Source organism: Acomys russatus, chromosome 13 (genome assembly GCF_903995435.1).
Source record: "Acomys russatus chromosome 13, mAcoRus1.1, whole genome shotgun sequence".
Lineage (NCBI taxonomy): Eukaryota > Metazoa > Chordata > Mammalia > Rodentia > Muridae > Acomys > Acomys russatus.
In genome coordinates, this window is record NC_067149.1 from 20,406,582 (window position 1) to 20,430,713 (window position 24,132).

The 24,132-nt window shown below is 50.0% G+C and overlaps 1 protein-coding gene across 1 annotated transcript in view; it reads left to right on the forward strand.

Annotated features, from left to right (window-relative positions):
* The window catches only part of Fgd5 (FYVE, RhoGEF and PH domain containing 5), a 100,306-nt gene that overhangs the window by 43,601 nt on the left and 32,573 nt on the right, over positions 1-24,132 (forward strand). The window contains exons 4-5 of the mRNA XM_051154927.1: positions 12,518-12,576; positions 12,684-12,714. Coding sequence (XP_051010884.1) covers positions 12,518-12,576; positions 12,684-12,714 — 90 coding nt within the window. The remainder of the gene's footprint in view (positions 1-12,517; positions 12,577-12,683; positions 12,715-24,132) is intronic.

A 24,132-nucleotide genomic window follows, 5' to 3' on the forward strand; every position in this document is an offset into this window, starting at 1 on the left:
CAACTAGTGGCTGCCACCAAGGACATGGTGCTCCTCTGGCTGTGTCACCTTGTCCCATCAGCTCCCCCATCTTTAAGATGAGAGTGTTGCTGGGTCATGGGAGGGTCAAACAAGACAGATGTGAGTGTATGGACAGAGGCCACCGCAGGGACAGAGATGCAGTTGTCATCCGAATCTAAGGGGCAGGAGGAAAGAAGGACAGGAGAGGGGAGAGGAGCAGGGGAGGAGAGGGGCAGGAGGAGAGGCACAGGAGGAGGAGAGGAAGACAGAGGGGCTGGCCTGCTTGGCACCTCTGTGGAGCAGTGAAGTCCTAAGGTCTGGGAATTCAGGGGCACTCAAAGGCAAGAAGCAGGGTAACATGCAACCAAGAGTTGGTTCAAACCCTGGCCTCCCACTTGCCAGCTGAACGGCAGACAACTTCATAACTGGTGTGTCCCTTGGTTTCCTGTCTGTGAACTTGGACTAATAATTGAGGCAGTGACTGCAGGGTGGGTACACAGGCGGGGCCGAGAGACTTGCAGCAATGCCTGTTGTGCAGTTAGAGTACACCGAGGTCAGAGCTCGAGTGTGACACTGTGGCTCAGGACAGTCAAGACAGTAAAGACTGTGATGGTTGCCAAGGTCAAGTGACCCCTGGCTGATCTGCCTGGGATCGCACCAGATAGAGCAATGGCCAACTGCGGCCAGGCTGAGTCCGGCCAGGGGCATCCTGTTATTCTAGAAGCCTTCTCACCTGCTGAACCACCCTGAGCCTTTTGCTGATGTCCTTTGTGAGGCTTGCAAGGTATATCAGAGCTGAAATCACCTTTAAAACTAGCTTTTCCTGGATTGGGGAAATGGCCGCATAGACAATTTCCTTGGCAGACTGTTTGATCCCCAATTCCCATGTAAACACCAGCTGCAGAGGCATGCATCTGTGACCCCAGCACTGGCACTGAGGCAGACAGGTGACTCCTCGAAGCTTACTAACCTGGCAACCCTAGTCAAGTCAGTGGGCTCCAGGGTCAGCGAGAGACTCTGAGTGATCAAGAAACAAACACGTGCTTGACCGCTGGCCTCCACACACAAGTGCCCACCCCCATGAGCACATGTGTACACCGGAAGGGAGAACATTCATTTCCCTTGCACAACGTATTGCTAGCATCACTCCAGACAGGAGTAGACGTCCGGAGGTCCTCAGCCAAACACCTCACCCACTCTCACAGAACGCACTCTTGTGGAACTGTTCCTCAGTTCTTCCATGAAGATCACCGTGACCGGGCATAGCGTGTACTGTTTGATTTGCATCGTTACTTTTACAGAAACTGCATCAAATTGTTAGGATCCCAAGGTGCTCTTTCACCTCCTTATACCCGAGAGCAGGATGATGTGTGTCTCCTATGCTTGAGGCCCTAGGTACCAGCCCCAACATCACAGAGAAAAAACAACAACAACAACAACAACAACAACAACAAAACAACTTCCCTCTAGGGAAGCTCTTAGGAGCTCAGAATGTGCTTGGTTTCCACATGTGCTGCTACTTTGCCCACAGAGGCTAAGCAACCCACTCTGGCCTAGCTTCAAGTTCCCAAAGGCCCAAGGCCTTGTGGCTAGTGACAGGCAGTAAAGTCTCCAAGTGGGACATCTTCACAGTGCTGGTGGGGTGGGGAGTCCAGGGAGGGATCCCTTGTTCCTTGTCCCCTCTGCTCTGTCAGAGAATCTTCTGGCGCCATAAGCAGAGATCCCCCAACCCCAGCTTCATACCTATGTAGCCTTATGCAGGAGGGAAGACAGGAACAGGCTTCCCAGCCCTGACTACCTCTGAAGGGAAGTGAGCAGGAAGTTTGGGGGTACAGCAATGAATTCTACCCTTCCCTGAAATTTGGGGGAAGGAACAGGACCGGAAGCCAGGTCCACCCCCGTGTCTGGCCTCACCCTTGCCTACTCAGATACACAAAGGGTGTAGTTTGAAGGAAAGGAAGAGTGAGGAAGAAAGGAAAAACGAGGACTTAAAAATAGCTCTGCTGTAAAAGGCATTCAGAGGCCACAGGCTGGCGCAACCCCCCCCCCCACACACCCCCCCTCCCCCGCACCTGCCCAACAATGAGTGCTCTTTGCAGGCTAACGGGGACTTTTCAGGCAAAAATACCAGCTCCCTAGAGACCAGTGCTCAGCCAGGAGCCGGGCACCTCCTCGTGCCTCCTCCCTGCACCTCCTCCCCACAGTCTCCACCTAGCCACACTTCCCTGAAGGCTAGGTCTTTCCCAGCCATACCCTACCAGCAGAAAGGTTGCCTAATGTTGGCCCTTCAGGTGCTCTCCTGCCCACACCACAGTTCCTGCCAGGCTGAGCTTGGCCTCAGCCCTTCCACTTGCACTGTCACCTTTATACCCCTCCCCCAAAGTCATGGCCAGTTGAACCCTGGTGTTTCCCATAAGTCCTGGAGCTTAGGGGTGCATCTGCTGGGTACTTTACTGATGTGTACTATCCCATTTGCCCCTTCTCAGTGTCCATACTCCTCTTCTGTAACCACTACACGCTTAATGAGTGCTCTGCACTGGCTGGGTGCCAGCACCCTGCTGAGGGCTGACTGGTGGTAGCCTCGAGGTGTTTCCCAGACTGCTTAGTTCTGTAACGCAGGAGCCATGCTACCTGGACAGGGGCTCCTGGGTAGAGATTTGGGGAGTTCAAGGAAGAGAGAGAAACCTGATACTTTTTTTTTTCTTTCTTTCACTTTCGGGAAAATGTTATGCCAAGACGCACAACACATGGCTTTGATTGCATTAAGTTGCTATTTAATTTAAATTAAATGCACACCCGTGTGTGTGTGTGTGCGTGTGTGTGTGTGTGTGTGTGTGTGTGTGTGTGTGTGTGTGTGTGTGTGTTGCTGGGGACTAACCCCAGAGCCTCGCACATGCTTGGCAAATCCTTCCTTCTGAGCTGTATTTGCCCGAGCTTAGCCTCCTCAGCCTGCACAGTTGAGTGGTATGGAGCACACCCAGTTTGGGAAGTCTTCTCCACCACCCATCTGCAGAACCTCTCCATCTCCCTAAGCAGATGCTCCATAGTCATTACGCTCCCCTCCTCCACCCTCTGGCACACGCTCTACTGCTTTTGTCTCTGTGAATGTGAGGAGTAGATGGTGTTGCCTCTTGGCACTACTAGCCTGGCTTTTTGTTGTTGTTGTTGTTTGGTTGGTTGGTTTGGTTTGGTTTGCTTTTCGAGACAGGGTTTCTCTAGGTAGTACCGGCTCCTGGAACTCTCTTTGTAAACCAGGCTGGCTTTGAACTCACAGATCTGCCTGCCTCTGCCTCCCGAGTGCTGAAATTAAAGGTGTGTGCCACCACACCCGGCTCTAGCTTGGTTTTTTTTTTTGTTTGGTTTTTTTTTTTCCCCACAAGGTCCATCCATGTGGTAGGGGTCCCTTCCTTTTCATGGGTGAATGATATGCTGCCATCTAGCCAGACTATCTTCCATCTATACACTGGGAGGCCTCTGCCTTCTGGCCCAACTATGAACAGTGAGGCTGTCCCTCACAGCCCCAGTGTTACAGTGTCTGTATCCAGAAACAAGGCTGCTCCACTATGTGACGATTCTGTTTTGAGTTTTCAGGGGTTTTTTTGTTTTTGTTTTTGTTTTTGTTTTTTTGTTTTGTTTTGTTTTTTGTTTTTGTTTTTGTTTTTGTTTTTGTTTTTTTTTTTTTGTGCCTTCTTACATTCCCACCTACAGTGCAGAAGATTCCCGTGTCCTTCCTGATGAAGGGTCATCTGAGTTCCACATGCTGAGGGAGACCTATGGGGAGGCGTGGCCAGAGACACACAGTGCTGGGGAAAGAGATGCCCAGGGTCTTCCCAAAGCCCTCGCATATACCCACCCATCTCCTTGGCCTCCACATCTCTCTGCACATCCTCACCTCATATGATCCAGGCCTTGTCTCCATGTCCACAGTGCCATCCCCAGCACTGGTGGTCCCAGCCATGGGAGGTCTCACACCGTAAGCTTCACTGGTGCTATCACTGTCTCTTCCCCTTTCATTTCTCCAGCTGCCCCCCTTTGTCTCCTCTGTATATGGGACATTTCCCAAGTCCTGGCCCCTTCCCAGTTCCTTCTTGCTTCCTGTGCCCTTAACGTCACAGCTTCAGCCTTCTAGGTCAGCAGATACGGAGACACAACACAGACTAGCTCACCCACTGCCCACCAGCTCTCCCTTTCTCTGGTGTTTCTGATGTGAATGGTAAAGGTTTTGTTTGTTTGTTTGCTTGTTTGTTTGTTTGTTTTTAATCACTTTATCTTAGCCACGTACCAAATAAAGTCGGGCAGTACCCGGCCTTGGACCAGGCACAGTGAGGATACACAAGCAAGTGCTGCCTGCCCTTAAGTCACCCCAGGACCTTTGCGCTTGCCATTTCCTCCATGTTCTGCCCTCTGTGCTAAACGTCACCTCCTGCTGTTCTGTTCTTGCCCCAAAATTCCTGCCCATTTCCTGATCCCGGAATTGTGTCCTTGTATCTCTGCTCACTTGTGTGAGTTTGGCCTCTCCCTGTTTGAGCAGCCCCAGGAGGGCACATGGGCTGGTACTTACAAAGCAGTTGCTATGTTTAGATAAACAGATGAGTAACTGAATATATTAGCTTCCATCCCTGCACTTAATGAAGGCTCACCTCTGCTCATGGCAGGCTAATAGAATAAAGACACCAGAGAACCCCCTTCCATCCAGTGTTGCTAAGGCTGGAATTGCTTGGCTCCCAGGAACTTACTATGGTTGTGGTCCATGCTATCGCATCAGGGACCCTCCAAAATAGTGTAGGCAACGGAGAAGGTGTAATCTCAGAGCTTAGTTTTGTGGGCCCAGGAGAACTCATGGCGTCTGGAGGAACCCGGGGTGCCTGAGTGTCACAAACCAGTGTTCAGCTTCAAGGCAAATAGGACATGTAATCAGGTACAAGGATGCTGAGAGTCTGCTACCTAGTGGCCTCAGCTGTTTGATTGACCCTCAGGCCACAGGCCCCTTTGCTCCCTCCTTTCTGCTGTTGTGCAGGGCTCTGCTTAGTATCCAGTGTGCATAGGAAACACTCACAGCCCCTGAGTCTCAGACAACCAGCATTCGAGTCTCCATCCCAGGCCCAAGGCAGATAGCACGTGATGCCCACTCACCAAAGGTTGGCCTCAGCATCACCCTCTGCTCTATGAGATGCCACTGAAGATGCTAATGGGGTTTCCCAGCCCCAGGGATAACCTTTAAGCTAAACTTGATGTGCCCATCTTACTAACTTGTCTCCCAACCCAACAATGGCTGTCTGTGGGGAAGGATAGCTTGAGGCAGCCCTGGTGCTGTGTGTGTGTAAGCCACACATAGCTGGAGAGGTGTTTGAGGCTCAGGTTGGGGTTGCAGGTGGCACAGAAGCAGAGTTTGGGGTTTGCAGAGCTGTCCTTGTAAGATAATTTGTCATGGTTCTGTGAGGTCTTAGGATTTCTATTGCTGTGGGAAAACACCGACAAAAACCAACTTGGAGAAGAAAGGGTTTATTTCAGCTTACAGCTTATAGTCCACCACCCAGGGACAACAGGACAGAAACTCAAGGCAGGAGTTTGGAGGGAGGTAGGAACCTGGAGGTAGGAGCTAATACAGAGGCCATGGAGGGATCCTGTTTGCTGGCTTGTTTCCAGTAGCGTTCTCAGCCTGATTTCTTAGCCAGCCCAGGGGTGATACCACCTACAGTGAGCTGTGCCTTCCTGTGTTGCTTATTAATTAAGAAAATGCACCTCAGGCTTGCCTACAGGCCAGTCTGGTGGGGATTTTTTTTCTCTCAGCTCTCAGTTGAGGTTCCCTCTTTCTAAATGACTCTACCATGTGTCAAGTTGATGTAGAACTAGCCAGCATGCATGGGAAGGTGATGGAGAATCTGCATGAGGTAGGAGATGACAAGAGAAAGTCATGCAGTCCAGATACCTACAGGCTTTTGAAGTCATGATGAACCTTCTAGAGCCAAAGTGAGATGTGGGGACAAGACAGAGCTGTGAGCTGGCTCCTCCTGCTGCCAGAAGGACAACTTGCAAGTTACTCATAGCTTCTGCCCTAGGATTCCAGAAGGCAGCACATTGGAAAGGGCGTAACAAACTCGAGTTTTATAATCATGCTAAGAACATTTAACATGAGGTCTGCCCTCTTAGTGTCTGTCTGTGATGGATGGGTACAGTAAATATGAGATACAGAGAGAAAGAGAGAGAGAGAGAGAGAGAGAGAGAGAGAGAGAGAGAGAAGGAGGGAGAGGGAGGGAGGGAGGGAGAGGGAGAGGGAGAAGGAGAGGGAGAACACAATGGATTATGGGGCCAGCAGTATAGTTCAGCAGGTCAGAGCACTTGCTGTCAAGCCCGACAGCTGAGTTTCATCCCTGGGTCCCACATGGTGGAAAAAGAAAATTGTCTCCCACAAGTTGTGTACACACACACACACACACACACACACACACACACACACACACACACACACACACCAGAGGAATAGTATTTGGCCCTTAAGAAGGAGATCCTGCCATTTCTAGGACTGAATGGCACCAGAGGACATTTTGCTAAGTGAAGAAGTCAGACACAGGGAGTCACCCTGCAGGATTCCACCTACATACAGCGTCTTGTACTGCTGTGGATGCGATCAGTGGAAGGCAGCTTCTAGGGTCTGAGTGAAGAAGAGGAAGGCAGCTTCTGCTTGGTAGATGTAGGAATCAATGACACCAGAGTCCTGTGTATCCCGAGAAGAAACTGAAGGCCACCAGGGCTCACTTCAGGGCCAGGTCAGAGGTAACATTAGGAGCAAAGAGAGGTCACTACCTCACTACCTTGGGCATGGAGTTTCAAGATGACACTTTGTCACTGCAGGTCCAGCACACACTGCAGCCAGAGCCAGAGCTCCCGCTCAGTGTTCAGGCTGCTCCCCTCCCACCCCCCACCCCCCACCACCTCCACTGGATCCCAGGAAGCCATGTGTCCCTGTTGCCTCCTCTCCTTCATTGTCCTGCAGGCAGTTGCTCCTCTTCAACATCCCCACTCCTCTCCATGTGACACCAGAATCATTGATGACAGTGATGGTAGGGATGATCAGCAAGCCATTTCCCTAGCATGTCTCTGAATTTCCTAGTGACATTGAAATCTCAGGGGGGAGATTATGTTGTCCCAGAGCAGAAGTTCTGGAATTTGGGGACAGAGACCCCTGGAATCATCTAGCTGCTTGAATACTGTCCCTCATCAGACATGCCCTTGGAACATTTCCACAGCTCTGTGACAGACCCTCCACTCGCTGAAGGCCTGTGCAATGTCCACAGACACGCGCCCTTCCTGCTCTGTGTGTGGCTTAGGCTGTGGGCAGCCATGCGCCTGAACAGTTTGCCATGAGGAAGTTTGGGCAGGTACCCTCTTTGCTGGGTCTTAATGTTGGCATCTTGGGGTCCTTGGGGTTGGATATTGAGAGGAAGTAGGTGTTGTTTCTGGGCATACCTGGGCCATCCTCAGAAGGCAGAGGCCAGGTGGGGCTCCCTGGCTTCTGTCACAATGCAGTGCTGATAAGGCTTGCCTCTCAAAACTCTGCACTCTCTTGAAGGACATGTCCATTTGTGCCTTATGCCATTCCTGTGGTGACAGTCTGTGGCATAGCACCTCCCTCTTAATAATAACAAGACATTTCTCATCTTTGTTTACACATCACAGGGTAAACCTGAGAGCATTTACATGGCTTAGTGCTGGGCCCAGTTGGTAGAGCATTTTCCTAGGATGCTTTATGCCGTAAGTGTGATTCCTAGTGCCACATAAACCAGACATGGTGACATAGACCTGTAATCCTAGCACTGGGGAGGTGGTGGCAGAAAGATCAGAAGTTCAGTGTCACCTTCAGCTACATCAGACCATGTTTCAAAAAAAAAAAAAAATCCATCTTACAATTCACTTAAAAATAACAGAGCTCACAACTTACTGACATAAAAGGCCACACTGCCTATTCTGTGAGTCAAGTGAACAGAATTGAGAAAAGTGGCTGGCCTTACATCTGACACGGTGTGGGTTGCGTCTGGCTGAGGGAAAGATGGCTGGGCCCTCCTGGTTCCCTCTGCTCTTACTTGTTGCAATTATAGTCACGAGCAGCTTCAGGGAGCTTCCCACAGATGCCAGGAGGAGAACCTCCCCCTGACCAGGGCTCTTAGAGCTCCCTGCTCTGACATCTAGGGAAACTGAGGCATGGAGACAGAGCCAGCACTCTGGATGCTCCCTATGACCTGCCATTTAGTGAGAGTCCCTGCAGGAAGGACTGACCCTGAGTAACTGAGCTTGAAAACAGCTGATTAGTCTAGGGAGAGCAGAGAAAGGGTAGGACCGGCTGGGCCTGGGGACAGCCCCGGAGAGGAGCAGGCAGCTGCCTGATGTCAGCGCTTACAATGTGGGTCTGAGCAATCCCATATGCAGGCCCTCATGTCCCAACCCCATGCTCCTGGGAGGAGCCCTGTTCCCAGAAGCATGACTCTGGCCACTGCCTTCAGCCTCCAAGTTCACTTCCTGGTTAAGTAAACATCTGTGTTAAATGGCCCAGTTGGGCCCCACCCAGAAGCAGGCTTCGGAGGAGAACCTGGGCCACTGAGCCTGACAGGCCTCCCCAGTGAAGACACATCTATCATCATGAAGGCAGAGTGGCCTGTGTGTCCCACCCCAAGCCTGCCCGTCTGGCAGTAGGGACGTGCAGAGCTGACCGTGCAAGGGCCCTCCCAGCAGTCTGTCCCCCGAACCTCTGAGATCCTAACAATGGTGATGACGACAACTTCAAAAGTCTGGGAAGAGGGCAACCTCTCCCATCTATCACTATGTCCTTGCAATGAGAGGTGCACACCCTGTTTTCCAGGTGAGGCAACCAAGTCATGTGACCAGCTGCCCCATAGTCACATGGCCACTCACAGCCTTGGGGAAGAACCAGGCACTAGCCTCTTCACTCCTCTATGGTGGCTGCCCTGGGGGTCAGAGAATAGAAGGAGCTGAGTCTAAGGGGACAAGCCTGGCTAGCCCTGGAATGCTGGCCCCAGGCAAGTGCCACATAGGAACACTCGCCCCCTAGAATGAGTCCAAGAATGTACAGTTCACTGAGTGCAGATGGCCCCCCCCACTTACAGTGTAGTTGGCTGACCTGGGATATTTTGACTACAGTGGGCTTATTGGGACATCCAAAACATTTATTTTGCTCAGTTTTGTTTGGAAACAGGGTCTCACTATGTTTCCCAGGCTGGCCCCAACTCAAGTGATCCTCTTCCTCTGACTGGGATGACAGGTACTTGCCTCCACACCTGGCCTAAGTACATGCTGACTCAGCAGCATAGTGGACTTACAGTGGACTTATTAGACAGAGCCTGGGTGTCAGGGGAACATGTGTGCTTAGCCATGATGGCTCCTTCCCAGTGCTTAGACACCGGAGCTGGACCTAGATGGAATCTTGGCTAGGCAAAAAATAAGTTTCATCTGTGCCTCCATTTCCACATATGCAAAAAAAACCAATTGAAGTAGCTGGATTTAGGGAGCTAATGAGTGCACAGAGGTCAGAGCTGTGCTTAGCAGTCCCTAAGTGTCCCTTCCTGGGAGCTGTTATGCCATTAAGTAGATGTTGTTGTCTCTCTTGACAATTGAGGCTCAGCAAGGAGAAATAACACCCACAGGTCCAAGGACAGGGCCCAGGATTTGAACCCATGTCTTCTAACACCAGAGCAGTGATGCTCAACACTGTGTGACAGGTGAATTACTGACCTGAGGGAGACTGAGATCATTTTGACTCCTGTCCTTATTTTATAAGGGGACAGACAGCTTTACAGAATACCTACAAAATACCTCTGTCTGTGGACACATTCCCATGTGTTCCTTAGGCTGCTAAGGGCTGCCCTGGACATATGCATCTTCCCTAGTGAGGCTTTTCCACCTACTGGATTCTGTTAGAGTCTCTGCATTGTGGTCCTGCAGACACAGATGGGGTGTGAGTTGGTTTGGCTCCCAAAAGAGTGAGGAGGCGAGCAAGGGCCAGAGGCCTCCCTAGGCCCCATGGCTCTCTCTCTCTCTCCTATCTTCACACTCCAGATGGAGTCTACAGTATGCTACAGAACAGAAACTGACCTAGGCCAGCCTCTGCCCTGGTAAGATGGCCGTAGGGACTTAAACTCTCAGGAAGTCATTAGGGACCGGTAGCTGGGGAAAGACTGTTTATTTGGTGCCTTATCCATGCCAGACACTGTATCCGATTTTATCAGCATGGCCGTCTGCCTGGCAGTGTCTGAAGATATTTTGGGTATCATTGGGGGATGGGGTGTTGCTGTCATCCTGCAGAGAGGAGCCGTGCGTGCTGAAGATTATCCTAAGACACATAGGAAAGTGCCTACGGCAAAACCCAACGCCATGTCCCAAGTGTAGAAAAAGACTTCTGGGACTGTGATGGTTATGCTATCAACGTGACAGGGTCTAGAGTCACCTAGAGACAAACTTCAGGGCATGCCTATAAAGGCCTTTCTGGGTTAGGCTCACTGAGTTGGGAAGACCCACCCTAGTTACAGGAGTCATTATCCCATGGTCTGACGTATTGGGCTGAATGAAAAGGAGAAAGTGAGCTGAACGCCAGCACCGGTCTCTCCCTCTCGCTCTCTGCTTCTTGACCATGGATACAACATGATCAGCTACCCCTTCTCCCTGCCACAATGGACTGACCCACTGAGCTGCAAGCCCAAATAAGCCCTTCCTTCTTCAGCTGATCTTGTCAGGTGTTTTGTGACAGAAATGGGGAAAAGGAAAAGATACAGGTGCTCACAGATGCTACTCGAGGGTGTGACCAGTGGACAGTCCTGATGAGTCAGAAAGTGGGACGAGAAGATGTAGGGAAGGGCATTGCAAGAAGAGGGGAAAAGTGTGTGCAAAGACCCCGAGTCAGAAGGGCATCATCTGAAGGACAAGTGTGTGAGACTGGCAGGCTTTTCTCTGTATTTCAGTTGAAAGATGAAGGCACGCACGCTTGCTGAAACCCCACAGTGTGGACATTTTTAGATGCTGGCATTGCGATGAGCATTTTACAAAGAAATTGAAGCCCAAAGAAATGCAATGCTCTGTTCGACGAGTGAGAGGCAGAGGCAGGAAGCAGCTGGACTCTAGAGCTGTGTGTTAACCACACTCTACGCCTGCTGTCCGGAGGCCTCCAGTTTCCCAACAAGGGCCGCTTGGGGTTAGAAACACACAAGGTTTAGCATCTGAGGGCATTTATAGGTTGCTTTGTCTGCAAGGACGAAATTAAGGCTTACTCCCAGAAAGGCACTTGTACAGAATTGTACAGCTGTGAAGCCAAAACCGGAACCAATATCCTGGCTCTACCCCTTCCTGGGCCACCTGTCTCCAGCCACACTTGTGTGACCTCCATACTTACTCTCTACTTCACATTTATTTATGTATTCATTTATTTATTTGTTTGTTTGTTTGTTTGTTTTGCCTCTGAACCTGATGACAGCCATATCAACCATGTCTGGTAGGCATCAGGTTTGGAGCCAGATGGTGGAGCTGCTGGTGGCAGAAGTCCCTAGCAACTGCCCCCACCTATCGCTCCTGTTTGTGTACAGTCAGTGTATTCCTACATCCTGTAGGTACAAAAGCTGAGGCTTGACTGCTTAAACAGCCGCAGAGAGGATGGGCACCCATCACCACGTGCTGGCTCGCCTGTTCGTTCTTTCACAGAGGAACCGCTGTATGCCAAGCACTGGTCAGAGGTGGAGTTTATGGGTCCTTTCTTTCAGGGGAGACAGAACCATCTCTCGTGGGTAGCAGACATAAGAAAAGGGTGCCCAGAAAGCACGTTCTTGAGAAGGGGGCAGCTTAGGCATCTGAGGAAACTCCACGCAAGAGGTGAAACCATGGCAGAATCGTTGAGTTTATTTATTTATTTTTTTTGTTTTTTGTTTTGTTTTGTGTTACTTTTCCCTCTGAGGCGCTGGGAGTGGAACTCAGAGACGTACCCTAGCCCTTGGCTTGTTGAGTCAGGGTCTCATTATTGCAACCCAGACTGGTTTGGAGCTCATGATCCTCCTGCTTCTGTCTCATGAGTGCCGGGCTTGTAGGTGAGCACAGCTGTGTCCAGCTACTATGGCTGACTCTTAAGTGTGGCTGGGAGCTAGACAGGAGAAAGAAGAAAGAGCCCTGATTGGAACAGTGTGTGCAAGCGGAACAAAAGAGGACTCCCTGGTGCAGATACAACAGGTCATCAGGGCTGGTAGGACAGGGAGCTGGAGCCAAGCTCGTGGCACCATCACAGGGACATTTCCTACGCACTGTGTCAGGCGCCATGCAGGGCACCTGTCCTGCAGCCTTCTGGGTACACACTCTTCACACCCACATGCATAGATGAGGAAACCAAGGTTCAGTGAAGATGAGCCATTTGCTGAAGCCACACTGGTTGTGACAAACACTCAGATCCACCTTTTAACAGCACAGTTACTTCCAGGGCTGTCCTTTCAACTACCAACCCTGTTTATCACTCCCCCCATCTCCCGTCCAGGTTGAAGGACAGTCCAGAGCCCTTGTCATCGCTCAGGAGCTGCTGTCTTCAGAGAAAGCGTGAGTGGCCCAGCAGCTGCCCGTGGGCTTATACACAAAGCCTTGCCCCTCCCGGCTTGTCCAGAATGCAGCAATTAATGCAGCCCCATGCCTCTTTGCTTTCACAGGTACGTACAGATGCTGCAGCACTTAAGCCTGGTGAGTTTGTCACTTTGATTGTCTCTTAACTAATTGTCCCTTTACAGGGCTGGACTCTGAGAGGCAGAAATCAGGGAGCAGACCGGGGTGACTATATTAATGGGCTTGGTGGCTCAGGCTCTGGGCCAGGCTTTTCAGGGAATCCTAGCCTGCTGATGGATATACTGGGAAGGCCCCCTCCCTGCCTGGGTGGGGGCTTTGTGAGAGGGTGCTGGGAGGGAGTTTGAGGATGGATGGGCAAATTCAAGGCGTTGTATGTGTGTGTTTGTTTCTGTGGTGCTGGGGATGGAACCTAGGTCTTACAGCATGCCAGGTGAGCATTCTACCGCTAAGCCATGCCCAAACTCCATGCATGTGCCTTATATTTGTGTCCTTGTATGGATCATGATATGTCTGCACAGTGACCATTGTTCCGGGAGTCAGGGGGCTTTCTTAGTCTCCCTGGTCTCCTCCTCCCTAGGAGCTCACTGATGACAAATGCAAGAGGAAATCATTAAGAGTACAGGGGAATGACAATTGTTTTGGAGAATCTGGGCAGGCTACCCTGAGGAGGTGGCTTCGATTCAGGTCAAGTCACAGGGAAGGGCACACACAGCAAAGATGAGGGACCTGGGTGTTTAGACCCTGTGGATGCTCTCCCAAGTGTCTGAGGATTCACAGCCCCACAGCAGTTCTGCCTTGATTCTTGAATGCATGGCTTCATCTGTTCAGTTCATAGAATGTCAGAACCACCAGCAGCCACTGTGGGTATTTGGCAGGTAGTGACACGTAGGCTTGCAGGAAGTGACTGGGCCCAAGTCACATAGTGATGGATCCAAGGCAGACATGAGTTTCTTAACACCCAGTCAACTATTCTCATGTATGATCCACTCCTCAGAGCAGAGGACCCTCTCCTGGTGTCCTGCACCAAGCCAGGCCTCTGGGTGAACCAGTTAGATGCCATGCGGCTGGGTGTCCCTGTGCAATTAGGGAGCAGCTGGGTCTCTGGGTAGAGAACAAAACAGTCCTCTGGTTTAGCATGGACAGCTGTTTGGGATTCCAGTTCTGTGTGTTATTAAGCCTAAAGTCCCCAGGGCTGAAGTAACCCAGCCCTTCCCCCTTCACTCCTAAAAGGGTGACTGCGGGGTACAGAAAAACGGAGACCTGAATTCTGACCCCCCTCTCCTGCTCCTGCCTAACAGCCTCACCCTGGCTGGGAGAGTTTTTCTTTATGAGACATCTATGGAGGTTTGCAGTGTTTCCTGCCAGGTGAAGAGAAGCTAAAGCTGCTGGCAATCCACAGTGCCATCCTGGCCAGGGGAGAGCCAGTAAATCACAGTTCAGAGGCTGTTTTCTGGAATGATACTGCTGAGCATTTATCTGTGTGGACAGAGGTGGCAGAAGCCTCACCACATGGCTCCAAGCCAGGGATGCTGGTCTCAAACTAGACCACAGACTTCAGGATGCAGCACCCCAACCCAGGGGACCATCTCGCTTGCCAAGGTTGGCGAGTTCGCCCTCAGAACTCTCTATCTTGATGGAAAGGTCCCTGAAGCCATCATGCTGTAGTGGGTTGGGGGCGCTTCTGTTTTTCAGGCTTGAGATTCAACCTCATGCTTGACAGAAGGTTAGTAGAGCTGATGAGGTGCGTGGGTGCAAAGTCAAGTCATCCAGGTTGATTCCTGCTACTTGGTTCTGAAGTCTGTTGATGGGAATTGGTCTTGTGTTTTTGAATGTTTGTGAAGAAAGACAGAAGTGTGTGCACCTTTAAAGACCAATTGGTCCACAAAGCCTACAGCATTGGTTTGCTGACCCCTGACAACAAAGGTCTTCTGTCCTTCTAGTAGCCCAGTCATCAAAGCTTCCCCGGTCCTGCACGTCCATCAGTCTCCTATCCAGCAAGATGGCTTTGGCCACTCATTTCCCTCTCATCTCCACAGCACCAAATACCATACAGCCTTTCACCACTGTCCACTTGCTACTCAATTATCTGTCAACCATCTAACCATTGTCTTAATATTCCTTCCTTCTACCTCTAGGTCACCTACTCACCAATCCATCCTTCCTCTCATCCATCTATCTTTCCACCCTTCCCTTCATCCATCCACCCATCTATCCATTCACCCACTCATCTCTTCTCTTATCCATGTATCCACACATTCATTTACCCTTCCCTCCCTTCCTGATTTATTGATCAATCAATCTGCTTATGGATTCATTCATTTTCCCCAAATGCCCTCTTCCTATTCTCTGCCCCCCACTCCCTCTGAAATATTATAGGCTTTTTGGTTGTCGTTGTTACTGAAATAGGGCTTGGAGCCACAGAGATGAAAAAAAAATCACCAACTTTGCCCTTGAGTAGGCCTCAATGTGTGTGTGCATGTGTTTGTGTGTGTGTGTGTGCATGTGAGAGAGACCTATATACATGTGTATATTACCCGTGTGTGTGTGTGTGTGTGTGTACACATGTGAGAGAGAGACCTATATACACGTGTGTATTACACATGTATGTGTGCGTGCGTGTGTGTGTGTGTGTGTGTGTGTGTGTGTGTGTCTGTGTGTGTGTGTCTGTGTGTAGGCCTAAAGTTGAGTCATTTTTCCATCTTTTATTTATTGAGACAGACTCTCACTGAACTTGATGCTTACCAATTCCGGCTAGTCTTGCTAGCTGATTTGCCCTGGGGGATCTCTCGTCTTCTGCTTCTCAAGTGCTGGGATTGCAGGTGACTGTGGCAGCTGCTGAGCTTTAACGTGGGTTCCAGGGATCCAAATTCTAGACTTCAGGCTGTGCCACAAGCACTTTACCTATGAGCCATTTCTCCAGCCTGACAGATTTCATACTTGTGAAAAGAGAAGATGGAGGTGGGGAGAAGGCACATTTATGTCACTCAGCATAAATAGAATTTGCACAGCTGTATTTTTGTACAGAATCTACAGGGGCGTCGTGGGAACAGGCTTTCCACTTTGGAAATTTTCACCTAGTAGAAGCTGATAATTCCTCACAGGGGGTCCCTCCTCTGGACAGAGGTTCACCAGACTGCCAATGGGAAGCAAATGGGAGAGTGACTGCTGTCAGGTCCCCTGGGAGACGTCCTGAAACACAGAAGAACTGGTGTCTGGCCATCTACCCCTTGGTACCACCTTCTACACTTCCTTTGCACTCCAGATTTCCTCTCTGCTTCTGGCTGCCCTTAAAGTGCTGTGGGATGCCCTGAAGCCTCTGCGCCTCCCTTTCCATCAGCTCATGGGTTCCACCATTTGATCACCAGTGTCTTCTCTTTATTCATGCCTCAGCCTGGGGGTCACCAGGGAACAAGTAGATCTAGGACTTAGTGATGTGGAGTAACATGCCACTATGCTCACAGACCCTCAGTGAAGTCCCCATGCCATCTTGCTTTCAGACCCTCTGTTCCAGAGATTTTCCCAAAGCTCATCTGTGCTTGGGGGATCAAATCCAGAAGATTCAAAGATCAGCAGTAACTTGATGGCTAGGTACTGCATTCTTCTGTAGGTGTCTTCTCTCATCCATCCGGTCGCAGATGGTAGCTACTGTCTGGGGCCTCAGCTGGGCCTATGGCCAGCAGACTTACCTATGCCCTCTCCTCGTGGTGTCCAAATAGGCGAGTCTGGGCTTCCTCCAAGCCAGTGGCTGGGTGCCAAGAGTGATTGTCCCAAGAGAAAGCTGGGAGGAAGTGCGTGCCATTTTTATGACCCAGGCTTGGAAGTCACGTAGCGCCACTTCCGCCATCCTCCACTAGTGGAGACAGTTATAGAGGTCCACCCAAGTTCAAGGGCGCAGAATATAATCTCTACTGCTCAGTAGGAGGATTATCAAGCACACATTGCATAAATATCCTGTAGGAGATACTGTTGTGGCCATTTTTGGAAAACATAATTCACCACAGTCACCTTGTAAAAATGACTTTGTGTCTCCTAGGAACTGTGTTTGACGTCTAGTAACAAGACTTCAAATACAGCAGCTTAAACAACTTAGGGGCTATCCTTGTGTGTAGTACGTCCAGAAGGAGGCCCTCTAGGTCAATGCTGGAGGCTCTTCTACATATCATAAACTGCATGCATTTCAAGGGTTTCTCATCAACACTGATAGCTCCTGTAGCACTAACCTTCATTTCCATTTCTCAGGCAGAAAGAAAGAGAAGGGGCCAGGCACAGTGGCGCATGCCTGTAATCCCAGCATTCTGGGAGGCAGAGGCAGGCAGATCTCTGTGAGTTTGAGGCCAGCCTGGTCTACAAAGTGAGTCCGCGACAGCCAAGGCTACACAGAGAAACCTTGTCTTGAAGAGAAAAAGAAGGAGAAGGGAAGAAAAGCAAAAGTTTCTGACTCCCAGTGGGGCTTGGTCCCTTTGAAGGTGCCTAGGGTACCACTGGATAGCTTCTCCTCATCTCTTGCCTCTGGTAGCTTCAGAGGAGGCCAGAGCAAATAGTAGGCAATGGTCAAAGCTAAGTACCACTCACCGGCTCTGGTTCTTTGTGTTCACTCTGGAGCTTGGATGGGGAGGGGGCAGTTGGTGCCCCCCAAAAAGCTCTTCCTGTTCCCAGTCAGCTAGGTGGGGGGCTTCTGCTCTACACAGAATGAAACTGTGGGTGAGAAGAGGCTCCTTCAGGGCAGGGCTTGGGCAGCTTCTGCTCCCCTCAGCAGCAAACAGGAAGGGAGAGAAGGAGGTGGAAACCACCCCCTCCCCAGGTGCTACTTTCCTGCTGGGCTCAGGTCACAGCTCTGGGGTACATCTAGGAAGTGGTTGTTGTGTCTTAAAGCAAATAGCAGGATTGAGGCTGAAGAGATTGGTCAGTGGTGGTTAAGAACATTTCTTGCTCTTGCTGAGAACCCTGCGCTCAATTCTCAGCACCCACGTGGGGAGTCACAACTGCCTGTGACTAGTTCCTGGGGATCCCATGGCCTCTCTGGCCTTCTTGACACCGCGTGCACCTGGTATGTAGACTACAAGCGCTCATGCACATACAATAAACAGAAATACTAAAAAAAAAAAAAGAAAAAAATAAAAAAAAAACAAAGAAAGAAAGAAAAGAAAGAAGAAAAAAGAAGGAAAGAAAGAGGCAGCTGAGAGGAAACTGTGCCTCAGGAGAGTTAGAGGCTGACAGCTACAGGCAGCCATGATAAGGCCTTGAAGTGGAAGAACATTAGGAGAAACTATCACCACACACAGTATAACCAGGGACCTGGAGGGAGAGGGACAGAATGCTTGAGTTCTTCAGTTCTCAGATATTAGAAGGTTGTCACATCGTACCTTGGGCAGCAGCATTGAGTCTTGAAGGATGGGGGAGCCTTCAATCCCACAGGACAAGGGAGTTTTGGCTCTCACGGGTTGGAGAGAGGTAAGTTCTAAAAAGCAGTCAAACTGGACTGAATACTAAAAGCCAATGAGGCACTGATAAGTGTAGTTGTAACTCGAGGCTGTCTTGGATCTGGGCTAGTAGGAACGGGTAGACCTTGCATGCAGATGCTGTGGGCAGGGAGAGAACTCAACTCTGTGAGAACAGCATGTAAGTTCACAGTAGCTCTCTGTACTTGAGCCTCAGAGAGAAACTTCAGTGGGGGTAGCCTGACTTTGGGGACAGGGAGCAGCACCTAGCCGATTTGTAACCTGACAGTGGGGAGTTCTTAGCCCTGTGGTGGCAGCTTGGGTTGTACCTTCTGGACCCAGGGTATTGGAATTCCACAGCTGTTGTCAGCGGCTGGTGTGATAGCTCCCGGCCCAGTATACCTAAGACCTACTACATCTATTATTGGCCACTCCCACTGTCCCTTCAAACTGCAGCTCTGCTGACACCCTTGCAGGTGGTGTACAGCTCCAGGCTCTGCTGCTAATGCTGTAGCCCCATCTCTTATGCCCTTGATGCCCAAAGCCATGGCTGCCCTCAGAGCTCCACCTTAGAGCCTCCCTGTGCCTGTGGGGACTGCTGCTGGCTGGAAACTGCCTCTCTCTGCCTCACAGATGGGGCATCACATGAAGACTATCATCTATCTATCTATCTATCTATCTATCTATCTATCTGTTTATTTTGGGTTTTCAAGACAGGGTTTCTCTGTGTAGCCTTGGCTGTCCTGGACTCTCACTCTGTAGACCAGGCTGGACTCGAACTCACATCGATCCATCTGCCTTTGCCTCCTGGAGTGTTGGGATTAAAGGCATGCGCCATCATGCCTGGCTCAAGTGGCCATTTTTAGTGGCTCTCCAGTGACCTGAGCAGCCTGTTTCTATAGCCAGAGAGGTGTTTGCACCAATCACAGCAGACCATCATATAAATGGAGCATTGTGTTTATACCAGTCACACAGCCTGAAAACCCAGGGAAGGTTCTCACTCTCTCGTATGCTAGGAAATGGTTCAGGGTCTTATAGTCTTCATGAGGCTTGTAATTGGGAAAGTGCTTGGTAAACTCGAAGATGCAAATTAAGACTGTTGTGGCTGTAGCTGCATGTTAAGGGGCTCAACTTCTGTAGCCACGATCATCCTGCAGCTGCCTCAGAGTGTCTGTGCGGGTGCTTGGTGCCTGGCAGGCTGATAATTTGATTGACAGTTCTCTGATCAAGGTAGCCAGGACCCTGGGAAAGAGCCCACTGCCAATCAAGGAGTCAAATAGTCCATCTCCCAACATTTCATTTGTTTATAGGAAAATAAACATCAGTAGTACTTGGCATATGAACTTGTTGCGAGCATTGTTTTAATCCTGTTTAGTTTGCTTTTGACAATGCTCACCTCCCGCCCAGCACCCCAAGAGCAGGTGGACTCCCCTTGTCTGTCTCATCCCTGCCACAACGTTGTCTTAATAGAGCCCTACTGAGCCACAGGCTCCCCATAGCTACCTCCTTTCTCCCACTGTGCCCCACAGCCAAAGCAATAGGCAGGAGACTCTCCAAGGGCAAGCAAACAGACCTCCCTCTCCTGTGCTGTCTCACACTTCATCTTATTGTTGCTGGTCCCTTCCTGCCTGGCAATTCCCCACCCCATGCACTCATTGACCCGTTACAGTAGGTTTTCATTTATAGACTGTAGAACTTCTTTCTAACTTGAGCCCTCCTTCACAGCACCGTATTGTTTGGCTTCCTCCTGTTTGTGGTTTCCCCAGCCTCCTGCTGCTACAGGTTTCCTGGTTCTGTGGTGAGAAGATACATTTCTCTGGCTTTCTTAGATGGCCTGGGACTTGTGTTATAGCCTAGCAGGAGGCCACCAAAAGCTGAGAACTGTGCCATTTGTGCCTGGTTCAGGTGTGACCTCTGTTCTCGGCTCTCTTCTGGCACTGTGTTGCTTAGGCCCTCTGAGGTCAGTGCATTGATCAGTTTACTTTGCTTGCTGAGCATCTGCCCCATGTTCTGTCTCATGGAGAGGAAGCAATGCCTAGAGGGAACCCCATAACACAGGGGGGGGGGGGCATTCTGAAGTATCCAGTCCAGAGTTCCAGGTGTAAGGAAGGACTCCCAGCGGAAGGTGTGTCTGTTAGCCAGGGATGGGAGGCTTGCTACAGCAGGGTTATCAGCATGTGCATGGGCCCTAACGCCAGCTAGGGTGAGCATGTTTGGGAACTGGGAAAAATTCAGCCAGGTGGAGGATGCTATGAAAGGGAAAACTGAGAGAGCTGAGGCCAGCCAGAAAGCGGGAAGGTAGAGAGCCTCTTGCCATATGAGGCTTGATCCTAAGTATTTGAGAAGCTGCTGGTGACTCTAGAAAGAAGTGCTGAGCAAGGCCACCAGCTGTGAGCCCTTGGTGACCAGCTATGTGGTAAGGGGCTGGGCTGCTCCCAGATAGTAGGAGCATGGGGCTCTGAAGTAGCCATGTGAGCAGACATTATATGAGGTGAAGGACTCCAAACATGGTGGGCAGCAGACATGGCTGGGTAAGTGGGCGTGATCTCTGCAGGAAAGCCGTGCATCCCTGGGCAAGATAGAAGTTTTGACTGAGGCCACAAGGAGACAAGGATTTGTGGTCCCCAACTGAGAACACTGCCCCCTCTCCCAAGTGGTGGGAACTGCAGTGAAGCATCTGTGATCTCTCCAATGACCCTCTCAGAGTGCTCAAAGCAAACTCAGGGACTGCAGGACCCTGAGGTCAGCACATTTATGAGTTTACTTATCAGAATATGGCACTGTCTACCCCACCCATTCCCCATCTGTTCACTCAGCCTGTTGCCCCTCCTCCTCCTCCTCTTCCTCCTCTTCCTCCTCCTCCTCAGGCCAGTCAGTGTCCAAGGTGACAGAGTCAGTGACTGCTGTGTGCCAGTCCTTCACACACTGTCTCATTTGATTGCATGTTGTATATCCTTAAGAGATAGCAGGGTACAGGCCCAGACATTTCGTCTCAGAGAAGGTGAGTGACTTTCCCTGGATCACACAGCTGGGGTGAAGTAGTGTCAGGGTTTTCTGACTAAAGAGCCCGGGGAGGAAGAGAGCAGTCACTGTGACCTGGAGAAGTAATGTCAGGGAAGACTTTCTGAGGAGATGAGTCTTGGCCAACAGAAAGCAGGGACAGACCTGAGGGGCAATTCCTGAGGGAAGAGCGGGGAGACACTGAGCCACCTAGGATGTCATATGTCAGCTCTTTCTCAAAGGGACCCAGATCTCTGAGGCAGTAGGTGACTCTTGGAGGGTTTGAAGAAAAAGGAAAAAAGAGGGCATTCCCTGAGCAATAGTCCTCTGTGGATGTACCACAGTCTGTTTACACCTTTACCAGAGGATAGATATTTGGGCTCTTACTCGTGTGTTCTGGCAAGCTGCAGGAAGCATGTGTACATGCAGTTCTCTTGGGCTTGCACCTAGGAGAACAACTACTGGGTCTCAGAGTGACTCTGTAACCTTTTGAGGAGGCCACATGGTTTGGTTTTGTTTTGTTTTGTTTTTTCTTGAATCTATTTCCATTCACCTTGTATAAAAAGGAAAACAATAGACGAAAGAAAGGAGTTCATCATCCAAGTCCTCAAGTCCTGCTTTGATGAGCCAATGAGCTGTGGGAGTTACTTACAGGAGCATGGCCAACTCAAGGTCAGCTGCACCACTAGCATAGGTGATGACTCTGGGAAGCCGCTTTACCAGAGAGTCTCCTGTGTAGCTTGCTGACAGCTTTACCACTGAGGAGTCTCTGCCCACTGGAAATCATGTTCACAGGCTTCACATGGCTTACACGGCCTCGGCTCTGCTTTCTTGGGTGTCTAAAGTCTTTGCTTCTCAGATTTCAAGAGCTGTGTGAGCCTCCCGTGGAAGGGAGTGCCTCATTGTGTAGGGCGTGCAGGTACACACCCTCTCCCCCCAGGGCTCTGCATTCTCTGTTGCTTGCAACACCGACTGCTGCGAGCTGTGACAGCTGGTCTGGCAGGTGTGGGTTTGGTTTTGCATGGTTCCCTACGGACACATGGTACAGAGCATCTTATCTGGAGCTCCTTGACCATCTGTATGTGACTTTTTAGAGACTTGTGTTTTAAAGCCTATTGTCCAGTTTTCTGCTATGTGGTAAGTCTTTTTTTTTTTAAGCCTGTAAATAACTCTATTACCAAACATACAAATATTTTCTTTCATTCTTTAGATCTTCTTTACTCCCCTTTCAAGTTCCATTATTCCATCCATCTATCCATCCATCCATCCATCCATCCACCCACCCACCTATCTGTATTACGTGCAGCCTAGTATCTTACGTGTGCAAGGCAAGTGCTCTACCACTGAGTTATGCCCTCGTCCTCATCTTTACTCTCCTGTCCTTTACTGTCCTTTGAATTACAAACATTTTTTTTTTAACTTTGGTGTCATCACACCTCATCTGTTCTTTTGCTGCATATGTGTTTGGAACCTCGTCAGGAAGGTTCACTCACTGCTGTGTGCTCTTTGTAAGTTGACTGTGTAAGGTAACAGTGCTGAACTGGCTCTCAAGTGGTCTAAAGAACTCAGACCTTGCTTTCCACATGTGGCCATCCTGCGATCCTTGTAGGACTGAGCTCACCTGGTGAATCTTATCCCCCCACCCCACCCCCACCCTGCTTATTGACAACTGCTCGATATAAGTAAAAGAGTTGGGGTTCTGGGCCCTCCATGATACTTCATTGATCTGTCCTTCTGTCTTTACAGCTCAGAGTAAATTGTGAAATCAACAGACATGAGTCTCAGAGCTGGGTGGGTGGTGCACACCTCTAATCTCAGCACTCGGGAAACAGAAGCAGGAGGATTGCTAGTATTGGGCAACATAAAGAGACCCTGTTTTAAGAGCAACAACAAAAGCATATCCCCCTAAATTTTTCTCCTTTCAGATTGTCTTAGCCAACATGAGTCCAGGAGGTTTATGATTGGCTCAGCATTTTCTGCTTGTATACTGGAAACTGGGATGCTGACAGAGGCTGAGACAACCATGTGTCAACTGGGGGCAAGCTGACATCAGTGCAGTAGTCACAAGGGAGAGAGGCTGTCTCTGTATGTTCTTAGGTCCGGGTTCATTTCTTTCAACGGTGTTGTTTTGGGAGGGTGTTTTGTTTTTTGAGACAGGATTTCTCTGTGTAGCCTTGACTGTCCTGGACTCATTTTGTAGACCAGGCTGGCCTTGAAATCACAGCGATCCACCTGCCTCTGCCTCCCGAGTGCTGGGATTAAAGGCGTGCGCCACCACGCCCAACTTTTTTTTTTTAAGTTATTTATTATTGTGTATACAGTGTTCTGCCTGCATGCACACCTGCAGGTCAGAAGAGGGCATCAGATTACATTATAGATGGTTGTGAGCCACCATGTGGTTGCTGAGAATTGAACTCAGGACCTCTGGAAGAGCAGTCAGTGCCCTTAACTGCTATCCCATCTCTCCAGCCCTCAATGGTGTTTTGTGTTTTCAGAGTTTTAAGTTTTGAGCTGTTTTTGTTGAATTTGTTCTTAAATATTTTATTCTCTTTGATATCATTTACATTTTTCACTGATTTTCTTGACAGTGTGTTAAAAGCGGAAAACAGTGCAAGAATAGCACGGTGCCCTTTGCAGCTGTTCCCTTTCTGCTCACACACCTCGCACTATGGAGCATAGTTCCTCCTGGTTCCCTGCGCTGTTAGGCTTTTTGGCGGCCAGCTTAGAAGGATTGCTTGCTCCACAGCAGATTACCTTCAGGATGCCCAGTGCCCTTCAGTGCATGGGTAGGCCGAGGGAAACTGTGTTCCCAGCATAGCTTACAGCTTTCTAGGCCCCATTTACATAGGTGGCACGTGGCTGAGGGCAGTGTCGGGTTAGCCACGTGGAATTCCAGAGTCCCCTTAACTCACGGGGATGTCCATGCTTGACTAGTATAGTTCCTGATCTATTGCTGTGAGAGGACACCATGCCAAAGATAGCATATGGGAGAAAGCATTTAAGTGGGGTCTTGCTTACAATTTTAGATGGCTAGTCCATTATTACTATTATGGTAGGGAATGTGGCATCAGGCAGACAGGCATGGTCCTGGAGAAGG